Below are 14,312 nucleotides of genomic sequence, written 5' to 3'. Positions count from 1 at the left end.
TAAATGTTAAATTTCTGGGCGTTATTCAATAAATACATGCAAATTAACAGAATTATGCAAGATTTTATATAATTTATGGTGTCCTATGGGTATGTATGGGACTATACCTTTAAATTTTATTCAGAAATATGTACAACTTACAGAAGATAAAATAGTAGGTAAGTATTTTAGCAGGATTCTGATATACCTATAATTTGGAATGAAAGTTTAAAGATAAGGAATCAATCAATCAATAAACGATAACGAAAATAAAATCAATAAGTAGGTACCTTGGTTTTTCTCGAATACACAAATCCATATAAATTTAAGGTACAGTGAAATTTTAATAAATAATGAAAAAAAAGTGAAGATGAGATCTATAAAAAAAATCTTAGACCTTCGTGAGATGTATAAAATACATTTCATTTCTGTTAATTACATTCAGATTTTCGTTGGAATTTTAATTAAAAACAAGAAACTTACCTGGTACATGTTTTGCAGATTTTGGTGTTGATGTAGATGTCATATTTAAAAACACCCACTAATAAATAAGGGAACAAATACACCTGCCTGCATTTTCACATTTCCGTCACATTGTTATCACTGTATTTTTTTTAAACATTCACGTTTTATTTCATTGTAACAAAATTAAATTCGTGTAAGGTAAAAAAAATAGATCAAGATAAATGTTACGAGTACCGCCATCTGCTACGTCAACTGTCATTAGCTGAAAACAATCGATAATGCAGTCGGCAAAGTAGGTAGTATATTGTTGCCATCGATAATTTCATATGATTTCATATCAGTAGTCAGTACAGATTACAGAATTTACCTCAAAAGGAAGTTATAAAGAATTAGTACACGTTAAAAAAGACAGTGTCCACGGAAAATATTTCATTTCATTTTTTCACATTTACTTATTTTTTGAAGATTTAATTGGTGACATTTAAAAACAAATGGTACCACTGACACCACTGTCTGGACTGTAAGTGTCAATTTTCATTTTCTTCATAGGTTTTCGATTATTTATGTCGAGTCTAGGACATATTAATTATTTAAAAAGCATGCAATATGTTCCTCGTGAATCTTTCAGTTTGTAAATCAATCGTCACAACTTCACATATCTCACATTTCAATTAAAGCGGTAAGTTGTTAATCCAGTTCTGATAAAATGTCAATTGATATAATATAATGTTCTTAGCTAATGGCATAGTAGCACCAAATAAGAATATCGGAAAACAATGGGTAATTCAGGACTAAAGCAACACATTGTAACTGCTCAAAAGACAGGAGTTTTGAAATTATCACAAGGCCACCTCAATGGATTTCCTCCTGAATTTAAACAATTGGAAGGAAATTTGAGAACTCTGGATCTATCAGATAACAAGTTTGTAGTTTTACCTAATGAAATTAGTAGGTTTTTACAATTAAAACACCTCAATTTAAACAAGAATAAGTTGGGAAAAATTCCTGACTGCATCGGAGCACTTACAAAACTAGAAACGCTCAATCTTTGTCATAATAATTTCTCGACGTTACCCAGAACATTATCAAATTTGATAAATTTAAAGCAGGTATATTTGTGTGACAACCATTTAAAGGAGTTGCCGTTGATGTTCTGCAGTTTAAAACATTTGGATATATTAGATTTATCTAAGAATGAAATTACCACAGTTTCTGCAGATGTTTCAGGTTTAAATGTGGTAGAGCTGAATTTAAATCAAAATCAGATTACAGACATTTCCCCTCAAATTGCTAATTGTCCTAGATTGAAAACATTACGTTTAGAGGAGAATTGTTTACAGCTTTCTGCTATACATTCCAAAATCTTGACTGATTCAAAAATTTCTAATTTAGCTGTGGATGGTAATTTATTCGAATTAAAACAATTAGCAGATGTGCCAGGGTACGAAGCTTATATGGAACGATTTACTGCAGTCAAAAAAAAGATGTTTTAATACGATTTTAACAAGCTTATCATGATATGATGGTTGTGAAACTTATTTATAACTTGTTCATCCTATTACCATTACAAAATATTCCCTCCAATTTTCCAGCATGTAAAATTTATCCAAAGTAATATATACAGATTTTGTGGCAACACTTTATGCGAATTCATTTTTTTTAATACTTTGCAATTAATATTTGTTGTGCATGAGCATTGTAAAATAAAAGACAATCAGTGTAAGTGTTTTGTGTATTAGGTCAACGTCTTTTTATTATAAATTGTGATGTGAATTATGAAACAATAATAAATGTAGTAGTTCAAGTCTCTAACCTTCTGAAACAATATTCTGTAAAAGTATTTTGGGGCCAAACTTATTTTTGTCTGATAACTAGCGTATTGATAGTATTTTTAACATGTAGATTTGTGACTTGTCATTGTTGTGATCACCTTAGGAAGATTAGAGACGAATTCAGTGGCAATCTTGCTTGTGTTATTTTTTGTTTTAAAACATTTTTAACTATGCTCTTTTTATTGTTTGTAAAAAAACAAAACACCAAGGTTTAATTAAGTTGCGTAAAATAACAGTTGACCTCGCAAATTAGTCCCAGAGTATATTTTGCGAGTGTCGATACTTGCTTACAAGAGCAATAAAATGATATAAATCAGTTACCTACTCTTGGATATTCCACATTTATTCTTGCTAAGTTATTGTAAAAATGTACACTTTAACAGGTATAGGAGATAAATGTTTGCGTTTAAAAACGACTAATGTGTAGTTGGTTTATTGGGTGTTTTTTTTTTTTTTTAAACATAGTCATTTATTATGGGTGTGCGAAAATAGCACTGATCATTTTACAGAATACTTCTGTTTAGTTAACTTTTATTACTGGAGTTTATTAAATGACTCTAAGCGAATGTGAGTTTATTTTGAAAAAAAAAAATTAAATTGTAAAGATATTGGGTGATTCAAAATGATTGTGGCCAAGTATGGCAACTATGTACGAAAATTTATGTGGCAACTGTGTGAACGGGGTAGAGTTAATATTTGTATGACATTTCATAAACGTGCATTTGATTTTTTTAATTCCATTACACATTGATTTGACAACTTTCAAAATTGCACGCCTATGAACTGTCAAAGAAATATCACCTCTGCCCTACCCACACAGTTGCCACATAAATTTTCGTACATAGTTGCCATACTTGGCCACAATCATTTTGAATCGCCCAATACTTAGGTGTCTTACACATCAGAATGGAAAAGTTGAGTTCGTTTTTTTATGTCAGTGGATAACAATGCGCTTATATGTACAGATAACTTAGTTAAGTACTGTTATTATTTATTGTTAATTTATAGTTATTTATAGATAATATATTTATGATTAAGTCGTTACAGACGGACTAAATATATCTTAAAACCTCAAGTGTACTTCTCAATTACTGTTTACTGTTTATCTATACTTTGTAAAAATATGTTGCACATTTTCTATCTCTATTTTTTATTGTATATTTATCCGATTTCTAAGCAAACAATATACACTCTCGGAGAAGTATGTGTATTCTTAAGCAACCCAGTCATACTAGTAAAACTTCGACAATCAAATATTGTTTAAAAAATAATGACTCACCTTTACAGCCAGTATATTAATAATTTTAGTTCAAGGTTAAGAGACGTGTAATGAAACAAAACGGAATATTTTAAAACATGAAGAAAGTGCCCATCTATATATTTTTATTTGAAGATGATTATTAGACGCCAACAGAATTAACACATTTAGTAGATTGCACCTTCTCCCTTTTAGGGCAACAAACTATCCTATCTCATTTATAAGGCGAGACTTAAATATAAACTTAGTTATACTTAACTTCCTATAAACTATAGGTACCTAATTAACAATATCGATAAAATTATATTTCTGTTACCTGGACGTAAAATAGAATTTATTGGACGAATAAGAATATACGGGGTCATTATAAATGATTGTCTCATCGCATCTAGGCGTTGGTGACATAGTTGAATGTGCTGCAAGCTTCATAACATGAGTGAGACTAGTATCGCAGATAGGTGGCGCTACTAGCTGTAGTGGAAATCTGTCTACTCCGTGGGTTCAACCTCCTTGGTCTACTAGTTTCTCTAACGTTGCGAGGTTGGCGGCCCATCCAAACTATGTGTGGGTTTTCAACGCCAACTACGATGGAATGGGACAATTATTTATATAAGGACCCTGTATTATGGTATCTACACGTTTTTATCCTATAATATGTTAATAAAAGAATGTTCCGAAAATGTTACTATTTGATTATTGCACTTATTTACAGAAGTATCGGAAAACAAATGAAATAAATAAAATTAAGACTGTTGCCAAAAATCCATGGACAGGATTTATATCGGGTGTTTTTTACACGAGTGGTGCGTTCACGGTCGACTCTTCAACGCCTACTTTAAGGTGAAATTTAAAAAAACACCCGATATATTATCTAAATTATCATATTTTGGTACATACTTATATAGGGTCATTATAAATGTTTGTAACAACTAGTGGGCGTAGCGGCGCACCTAAAGCATAGCGCACAGCCACCTACGATGGTACAATCATTTATAATGACCCCGTACTTTGGTACTTTATATACCTACATTACATTTTTCTGTTCTTGGCAATATAAGGGGGAGCGGGCAACTCAAGAATTTTTAATTGCAACAGGAATCAAATGTTATATTTTTCAAACAATCTTAAGCAAAAAAAAATTGTAATTAAGGGCGAGAATTAGATTCAATTTCAGTAAATGTGGTCATTGGTTTTTCGTAATGTTCTCAATCAATTTTAATACTATTAGTCAACAAGTTGGTAGAGTCCATTGCGAGAATTTAATTTGAAAAGATAATGTTTTTTTTTTCTTTTGATGGGGCGATCAAAAAATTCTTTCACTATGTGGTAGAGGATCAAAATTAAAAATTTTGAGTTGCTTCCCTTTGCGCCGCCACTGGATGAAATGGAATTATATGCCAAACGATGACAATTTATATAAATACAAATTGATCCTTCCAAGGATTTTTGATAGAAATCAACAATATAAGTAAATTTAAGGAATTTTATTTCCTACTTTAGACTCACTTAGTACCTACGTGTATAGACATGATAAACCGAGCAACTTGGAATGATTTTTGTTGTTTCCCGATAGGTGCATATTACAAAATCTATTTTCCTTAAATAAGTGAAGAATGTGTGGGAGGGACAGGTTGTCTACTAATAAAAGTACACTTGTGAATTTAGTTTTGGATCATATCAGTTGAATTTTGTTGATTGAGCTTAATAGATTTGGCGAAGTTCAGTGCGGTCAGTGTATAATAGAAGGGTGATCGCCGGGGCACATGACATTCTGTTGAAACCTTAATATTTCATTTCGATTTCAGTGCTGTCTGTAATTCGTAATTTTGTAGAATACACTCCGACGTGAATTTCATGTAAAAAGTGGACGTACTTAATGCAAAATAAATGATAATAACCTTCAATTCTATTCTTTATTCATCCGTTATACGATTTACTTATGTGGCCCTTAATGAAATTATGCGCAACAGTCAAAACAAGATTCTGGTGTTACGATAGTGGAATATGAGTTTTCAAAATGACAATCTAACCATCACCAAAGAAGTCTACCACCTGGGAGGCTTAAAACGAATTTCTAACAAAAAATAAAATGCGAAGCCACGTATCAAATAAAAAATAATGACTTTGATAATAATCGTTCGTCCATCGTTCTCTTCGCCAGATAGTGATACACACGATCTCGTGGAGTGCATGGAAGTGTTACCCTACTCCAGAAGATGTGGTCCATGGACGGTGAGTAGTAGGGGTGATTGTAAATTCGGGCTGGTCGAATAGCGGCGTCCAGGTGACAAGTCATTATGGGGACTGCAAAAATGGACCGTGGTTTACCCTGCTGGTCCGGTCGATCCATCTGACTGACCCAAAGTCTCAGATTCTCAGAAAGGCATCACGTCACATCAGATTGATGGTGGCAAGATGAGAAGGTTGTTGGATTTCTTCATCCAAGGAAATCACTTCCAGGTGGCAAAGCATTCAGGTCCCAGGTGTGATGAGTTCTTTCAGCTAAGGAAATCACTTCCTGGTTGAGACACGTTTGTGGTAGTCTCACCTTACTGAGTGCGAGTGTCATAGATTGCGTAGTTCAGGAATTTCAGCGTGTTACAAATTCCTCGTCCAAGGAAATGACGTTCCTACCGGATGGGGTTTGCTGAAGCCTCGAACGTCGCTAAATGCGGCTGTCTTGCGGAGGTTTGCTCAGGTTTTAGGTGTGGTTTGAATTTTCTTATCCAAGAAAATATAGGCCCCAGGTTAAGCGGTATTTGACACACTCGGCCTGGCACAGGGCGGCGAATGGGTGTGCATTTCGGTAAATGGAAAGATGTAAAGGCAGCCTTACACCAAGGCAACAATTGGCAACATGTTGCCATCAACATTTTTTAGTAATATTGCCGGTCATTTTTAAAAAATGTTGCAAGCAACATGTTGCCAATAGTTGCCTTGGTGTAACGGCGCCTTTACACCAAGGCAACAATTGGCAACATGTTGCCTGCAACATTTTTTAGTAATGACCCGCAACATTAATAAAAAATTGTTGCCTTGGTGTAAGGCCGCCTTAATGATCGACAAGATTACTAAAAAATGTTGCAGGCAACATGTTGCCAATTGTTGCCTTGATGCCTTCGTGTAAGGCCGCCTTAAGGGGCGTAATCGTCAAATTAATTTTTTAACGCGATGTCAAAAATTTTAGACAAACAAGAATTAATGGCGACGCAGTTTCAATAAAAACGTTATTTTTTAAATTTATTTATTATCTGCTTAACACATCAACGATTGTTGGTGAAAGCTGTTTCAAGGTCAATTTTATTTAAAAGCAACTGCGACTTTGACTACCTCAAAATTATGTTGAAAATATTAAATTAAAGCAATAATTTTTCTATGTACTGTTAGTTTTTTATTATCGTTTTGCTATACACAGATATTACTATTATTACTATAAGTACTGGGACGTACCTATCTAAACAACTGAGTCAGAATGGTCTCCGGTAATAAAATAAAAATTACTTAGTGGAAAGTTTGGTGGAATTGTCACCTTTTAGAGACAAAATAATCGATGTTTCCACTTATCTTTCGAATGGATTTAAAATTTCGATCACATTAATCTGCACCTCACCTCCACAACTCCATCCTCCTTGCATATTTCAAAACGTCTGTTTCTGTTACAAATAGAGACAGGTTATGTCTCTACGTTCCACGGTATTCGTGTTCTCCCTCTCCTCGCCCTTCACTCAATGCGTTGAAAAGAGTGCGAATGCCGGTAAAATCTGCCGGCGCATGGTAACTTTTCCCCAGTCTATATTGTTTATGGCTGTCTTGTAGTGGCGTGTTGCGCAAAAACCGATTTCTCAAAAACTTTCTTGATTTTCGGAGATTTTTTCGCTGGTATAAATTATTGTGAATTAAAAAGACCAATAGGAACATTGGTAAGTGGAAATTACCCCATTTCAACGGGTTTTTGAGTCAGTTTGAATGTCATGTAATACCCACCCAGACCCAGATGGTTTGTTTTTGTTTACCTCGTAGTCGGCGGCGTTCTAGAAAACGCAGCTCTTCAAAAAGAAGCAGGGGGTTTTGTCAATCTCACCCTTCACGGTTTTCAGTTCGATTGATGTGTGAATGTTGTTATTTTGGGGTCTTCAACGTCTCGAATCCGCAAACGAATAAATAGTTCCTGTTGATCGGTCACGTAGACGTTTTGTTTGCCCGTTCCATCTCTTGTTGACGTAACATTTCACAACAGCGGGCCCCATCGCCGATGTTTTGTTGTAACGTTATGCATTTCGATGTGATACAACTATATATTGATATCGTCAATTGATAAAGTTTAAGTTAACATTTTTATTTGATAATTTTTCCGTTATTAACTGCTGTTGTTATCGGTTGTTTATTATTAACGGCGTTAACAAAAAGATTGCCAAATGTTAACTAATTTTGATCAAAAGCACAAAATGTTTGGTAAAATACCAAACGTTAGTTTATGCAACACGTTAAACACACGACCTTGAGGTAATGAGATAACACACAACCAAGATAGATGCCGTTACATAATTATTGTTTAAATCATTTTTAAATTGCATTAAAATTGCCTAAAAACAAAAGAAGATGGATGTTTGCAGCTAATGAATATTTGTAATTATGTTAGACAGATTACTGTTTTGAAAAAAACAATATAATCCATAAAAGTCTGATTTTCTATTGGTATTAAAGCTAACACAAGTAACTTTGACTTTTAAAGTTGCTTGCCCTGCATGAACCTTATTTACTTTGATTATATTTTTTTTAGTTTTGTTGTCCGTTTTTAAAATTGCTGATTTCAAAAGCAATGTTAAATTTTTGTACTGCATATAATGTCACATAATCAATTTCATATAAATGTGCATCGAAGCAATCCATAAAAGTCTGATTTTCTGTTGGTATTAAAGCTAAAACAAGTAACTTTGACTTTTAAAGTTGCTTGCCCTGCATGAACCTTATTTACTTTGATTATATTTTTTTTAATTTTGTTGTCCGTTTTTAACACTGTTGATTTCAAAAGCAATGTTACATTTTTTTACTGATTAAATTAAAGTAATTCTTATTTTTGTCTTTGTATTTTTACCAACATAATAATGGATCTGTCATAAATGTGACTTTTGTAATGTAACTAAATTAAAGGTGCTTTTACACATGCACGGCTCACTTGATGAGCATTTACATATCCCAAAGAATGACTGACGACCAAAATTTATTTCTCGCCACTGTAAAGAAAGGAAAAATGCGAAATCAGTGGTAGGAAGAGTTGTTAAAACTAGAGCCAACTTACACATTGTATTAGATATGAGATTAATGTAAAAAAAAAATAAGGAAAACCAATAATATAGGTACTACAAATTAGGACAATTGTATTTTTAAAATGCACAAGGTTTAATGTAGCATGTGAATTGTTTTATTATTGAAACTGTTTTGCACAAAAAAGTATACATACCTACTTGTTATTGTCACACTTTAATTAATTATGAAATTTGTGCAATCTTTGTGCGTCAGAAATTTTTGGCAAAGGAACATAACAGAATCATGCGAACCGGTAATCAGATTTCTATAACAGTATAACCAAATAAATATTGCTCAATTACTAAAGCAGTTGTACTCGTAATTTATAGTATGATTTCGTAACGTTATTTACATGTTCACTGAAGGCATATGTTCCAGCCTAATTCAATCCTAAACTCACTATCTATGTACTGTCGCGAGCAAAAAATTCTGGTCGTCACTGTCATTTCAAAATTTGGTTAGATTGTCACAAATTTAAAAAATTTCCCTGCCTGATTATGCCCATGTCAACAAAATGTCAAAAAAATGAGAACAAAATGACAATTAATGTCATACAACATGATGATAGGTTATGACATTTAGGACTGTTTTACAATGGAGCATTTTCGATTGCGTCAAAGAATGACCTTGACGACCAAAATTTATTGCTCGCGACTGTACAATAAAAAGGAAATTGTGTTCACAGCATATGATTATAGTGGGATATGAGAAAAGAAATATTTGGAGATAATCATGCAGAACTAACTGGCCGAACAACTCGTCGTCGTCAAATTGGTACCTAGTTCTTGTACTTGATACATATAATAGTGAAGGTGGCTCCATGATGGTGTAGCTAAAGAACAGTACCAAATCTTTTTCAGTATTTATTTTTTGGTGAATATTATCGCATAGAGTTGGGACTAGATTGTATAATTGATAAGTTAAATACAGATCCATATCAGAGAAGGTTTTGTTACGACATTATTATTATTAAGTATTATGGATTCTTTCAACACAGTAAAAGTTTAAAATATACCTTAAAAGCAGATATACCAATAACAAATAATAACAATACTATTTTTTTGGAGAAGTAAATTTTAAAGATCAGTAATAAATTTTTCTTTTGTCATTAGAAATGCATTTTTAAATAGACATTTTTATTGGCTTTTTGGTTTCGCTAACCGTCTCTAAAAGTGTTTTTTTTTTAAGAATTTGTCTAGTAATTTATTATACGAGTTTTATAAGACACCATTTTATCGCACAAATTTTTTTATAGCACGAGGACCGCAGCGAGGCGTGCTATAAAGCAAATAAGTGCCACAAAACGGCTTATAAAACGAGTGTAATACAATATTTTTTCTATTTTGCCACTATTTTAAATAAAAAAAAATATATTTGGCAAATATAAAGGGTTGGTCACACTGGACTACTTATTGTTAGAGTGGTATATAAGATAAAGTCATAAGTAGGCTCGATCCTGGTTCCTAGGGGAATTTTTGAAAAGTAGGCTCGATCCTGGTTCCTAGGGGAATTTTTAAGAGTTAAATTTGAGTTGGTAATCTGGTTGCCACAGACTTTGTGAAGTAAATGCAAGCAAATCTAAACAGTTAACATAATACACTCACCGGCACAAAAAACGACTCATTATGATTTCTTAAATAAATGATCTTGAAATTATATTTGTGCTTATTAAATTATATTTGTGCTTATTTTTCTTTATTATAGTTAAATTGGGATATTTTCAATGATCGGGAGTGCTATGGTCACCATGGCAACCGAATTGTTTTGTTTAAATAAATAATTAGAAAATTTGCGTTTTTCCACGGTGTTTTTGTCGGTTGATTTACGTGTTAAAAGATTTGACAATACGAGATACTAATTTAAAATGCTGTTCAAATTTTGGCAATTTTTCATAACATAAAATTTTTTCTGGAAAATTACTTTTATTTTTTTTCTCATTAAAATTTTATTTGCTGTGTTTAATGTTTTGTTTGTCGGATATTCTTTGGCAAAGAATAACTTAAATAGCACCTACCAATACAACATGATACCAAAAAAAAAATTCTAAGACAATGAATTACTTAAAATTCAAAGTGAGTCGCGAAGTGAGTCGTTTTTTGTGCCGGTCAGTGTATTTAGATTTTATTTTCACTCTAGAGACATTTTGTTAAGGAGCAGTTTTATTTAAACGCAGATAATAACAATTTTGATAATAACAGTGTAGCCAATTTACCATGGGACAAACGTCCCTAGGAACCAAGATGGAGCCAACTCTATTTAATATACCGTGAGATCATTTAAATTTATTATTAAAGTTGGCTATGATTTTAAAATTAGATTGGCAACACCATTGACATCTTGATTTGGTTTGTAAAAGTGGCGCTTTAAATTCAATACTGAATATGAAACTGCGAGTTAACAGTTGTATCAAACACCTGGCCTGGATAGAACTGTTAACTCGCCATTTCATATTTTGTATTTGAATTTTAAAGCGTCATTTTGACAATTCAAATCAAGATGTCAGCGGTGCTGCCAGTATAATTTTAAAGACATAGCCTCCTCTAATTATAAATTTAAATCATCTCACGGCACTAATTTTACTTACTGTAATTCGCTACCAATATTAAAAATTTAAGTAAATGTTCCTGAAACCGGTATCGAAAAGAAATCTTTTTCGAAACCCGTTTCAGTGTTATACTGACTGTGCTAAAGGTGCAAAATAGAAATTTATTATACGAGTTTTATAAGACACCATTTTGTCGCACGCGTTTTTTAGAGCACGAGGAGCGCAGCGACGAGTGCTATAAAGCAAACAAGTGCGACAAAATGGCTTATAAAACGAGTATAATACAATATTTTTTCTATTTTGCCCCTTAAATTAAAAAAAAGTTCAAAACATAATGCTAGGAAAATTATATTTGACAAATATAAGGGTTGGTAACGCTGGTAAATAGACGAACAATTAATTGTAAGTTTTGAATTTAAAGTGTCGTGAAATGCAGTGATCACGTAGTAAAAACTTACTATGAGTCACTGCCAACATTAAAAATTTAAGTAAATGTTCTTGAAACGCGTATCGAAAAGAGCTCCTTTTCGAAATCCGTTTGAGTGTTACACTGTGTTATAGGTGCAAAATAGAAAATAGTAGTTTATTTAACGAGTTCGCCTGTAATTTGGGCTTTTTTGGCATGAGTGGGCCAGTTTAAAACTCGAGTGAAACGAGAGTTTTAAAGGTCCACGAGTGCCAAAAAAAGCCCAAATTATACAAGAACGAGTTGAATACAACGTTTTTTTGTTCGACGAGTCCCCCAAAGGCTCCAAATTGCTGAAAATCTTTAAAATTAGCTTGACGTTTCGTTTTGACAAGTTGTCAATTTTATCAAAATCCGTTCACATAGGAGAAAATTCTCAAATTCTGACAGTGTCGAACAAAAAAAATAATTATGCCACCCTATTTGCCATGTCTTACATGAAAGTTTGGATGAAAGGCATAAACTAGTATTGAAGTGGATAGCACTGGATGTGCTTTTTAGCTGATAATAAACCACATCGATGCTGATTCAAATGATAATAAGTTTTGTCTGTACCGAAAAGCATTACAAATCTGAAAGCCACGATGAAGGTCACGATAAAATGTTTACGGTTTTAATAATCAAAACAAAAAACAAGCAATTGGATTATTTTATTTTTTTTTTTGTAGTTAAATTGGCATTTTTCCACAAATTTTTAGATGTGTAGTAGACCTTGATCTACATAACATTTTCTTTTCAGGAACAAAAAATACAACTGTGTCCGTGCATCAGTCACACTCGATCCTCGATCAGTATTTTTATTTATTTGGTGCGGAATGGCTTTAGAACAAGGCCACGTCGACGTTGATCTCGACAACGACATCGACATCGACAAAGTGGTTGACGAAGAACTCGCTACCAAAGAGACTGTTGCCGGTGGAGATGGTTCCAACATTAAGCAGAGGAGGGCGAAGAAGGTTCAGAGGCAGCTGAGTAAAGATAACGTCGTGGCTTCCGGTTTCATCCACGGTCCCAGGTCGTGGAAGAACAGCCGCCGTTCTAGAAACGGTTACGGTCGAGGTCTTCCAAAGAAGGGTGGTGCTGGCGGCAAAGGAGTTTGGGGTTTGCCAGGTTCAGAGCTACTGGAAACCTACGAGGATGTCAACGATCCGAATTTTGACAATGAGAATCTGAGCAACGGAGACATCGAGCTAAAAGCAATAGGTGAGTAATAAAAACTGTGCTGTTTTAATAGATATTAATTCGTAAACTGTTGTAGTTCCTGATGTGTCCTACGAAGAGATAAAGAAAAAAGTGGATCCGATTATTTTGGAATATTTCGAAAACGGAGATACTCATGAAGCCGCTATAGCTATTGTGGAAGCCGTTCCTAAACATCAGAGAGATATGCTAGTCGAACAAGTAATCGAGGTGGCAATGGACCACAAGCCTTCTCACAGGGAAATGACGTCGGTGCTAATTTCTGACCTTTTTGGTCATGTGATTTCCGAAGCGGATATAACCAAAGCTTTTCAAAGCCTATTGGCCAACCTCAACGATTTGATTTTGGATATTCCGGATGCTTCCACTGTTCTTGGTAATTTTATTGCCAGGGCCATAGCAGATGACTGCATCCCCCCTAAATTCATTACTACGACCAAGGAAAAGAGCGATAACGAAGTGTTCCAGGAAGCTTTAGGACGAGCTGATACTTTGCTGTCCATGAAGCACGGCCTAGTTAGGTTTGTCTTTTATTGGCACATTTTTTTCTCTTACTATATTTGTGTTTCACAGATTGCATAACGTGTGGGGAGTTGGCGGGGCGTTGAGACCTGTCAAGGCCTTAACTCGCCAGATGAACTTAACTCTGCAAGAATTTGTCTCTTCCAGAGACGTAGAGGAAGCTAGCAGATGTTTACGCAACTTAGAAGTGCCTCATTTCCATCACGAGTTGGTGTACGAGGCTATAGTGATGGCTTTAGAGGCCAACAACGTTCCAACCGAGGAAGCGTTATGTAGTCTTCTCAAGGCGTTCGACGCAGCTATTTTGATTACACCAGAGCAAATGGAGAGAGGATTTTTGCGTGTTTTTGATGATTTACCCGATATTCATACGGATGTGCCTCTGGCTTACATAATTTTGGATAGATTTGTTGATCGTTGCCATAAGGAGGGATTTTTGACTGAAAAAGTTGTGGAAAAAATGCCCAATAGAGGGCGTAAACGATTTGTCTCCGAAGGAGATCAGGAATTCAATAAGAATCATAAGACATCGTAATTTAAACGATCCATTTCATTTTCTTATGCTAGACCTGTGCCGTAGATTTCATATGTATTGCATTTATGTTTATTAATTTTCTTTAGTAATACAGCATCGAGTGCGTATTCAGTATATCATCTGTTACTTCTTTTTTGTATATGTTCTATGGAATAAAGATTATTCAAAGTTGATACACGATTTTGATACAATTTTAAGTCTCA

General features: G+C 33.9%; 3 protein-coding genes and 1 long non-coding RNA gene across 4 annotated transcripts in view; 2 read left to right on the top strand and 2 right to left on the bottom strand.

Annotated features, from left to right (window-relative positions):
* C3G (C3G guanyl-nucleotide exchange factor) overlaps positions 1-672 on the bottom strand; it is a 40,831-nt gene extending 40,159 nt beyond the window's left edge. Inside the window, exon 1 of the mRNA XM_069054431.1 lies at positions 463-672. Within this exon, the coding sequence (XP_068910532.1) occupies positions 463-505 (43 nt within the window). The 5' untranslated portion in view covers positions 506-672. The remainder of the gene's footprint in view (positions 1-462) is intronic.
* A 104-nt stretch (positions 673-776) lies between these two features.
* LOC138135650 (leucine-rich repeat-containing protein 57-like) lies at positions 777-3,477 on the top strand. The gene is made up of 2 exons (XM_069054445.1): positions 777-1,123; positions 1,181-3,477. The coding sequence occupies exon 2, from the start codon at positions 1,221-1,223 to the stop codon at positions 1,935-1,937; it is 717 nt and encodes a 238-aa protein (XP_068910546.1). The 5' UTR covers positions 777-1,123; positions 1,181-1,220; the 3' UTR covers positions 1,938-3,477.
* A 1,951-nt stretch (positions 3,478-5,428) lies between these two features.
* Positions 5,429-8,040, bottom strand: LOC138135660 (uncharacterized). Its single transcript, XR_011161048.1, has 3 exons — positions 7,616-8,040; positions 6,985-7,565; positions 5,429-6,307 (listed from the first exon to the last, which is right to left on the bottom strand). It is a non-coding gene; the product is annotated as an uncharacterized lncRNA (long non-coding RNA).
* Pdcd4 (Programmed cell death 4) lies at positions 7,317-14,282 on the top strand. Its single transcript, XM_069054438.1, has 4 exons — positions 7,317-7,454; positions 12,592-13,055; positions 13,111-13,573; positions 13,626-14,282. The coding sequence occupies exons 2-4, from the start codon at positions 12,668-12,670 to the stop codon at positions 14,107-14,109; spliced, it is 1,335 nt and encodes a 444-aa protein (XP_068910539.1). The 5' UTR covers positions 7,317-7,454; positions 12,592-12,667; the 3' UTR covers positions 14,110-14,282.
* Positions 14,283-14,312: the final 30 nt, after the last annotated feature.

Source organism: Tenebrio molitor, chromosome 7, assembly GCF_963966145.1.
Source record: "Tenebrio molitor chromosome 7, icTenMoli1.1, whole genome shotgun sequence".
NCBI lineage: Eukaryota > Metazoa > Arthropoda > Insecta > Coleoptera > Tenebrionidae > Tenebrio > Tenebrio molitor.
Note: the sequence above shows the minus strand (reverse complement) of the source record. Positions and strands in the feature narration are given on the sequence as shown.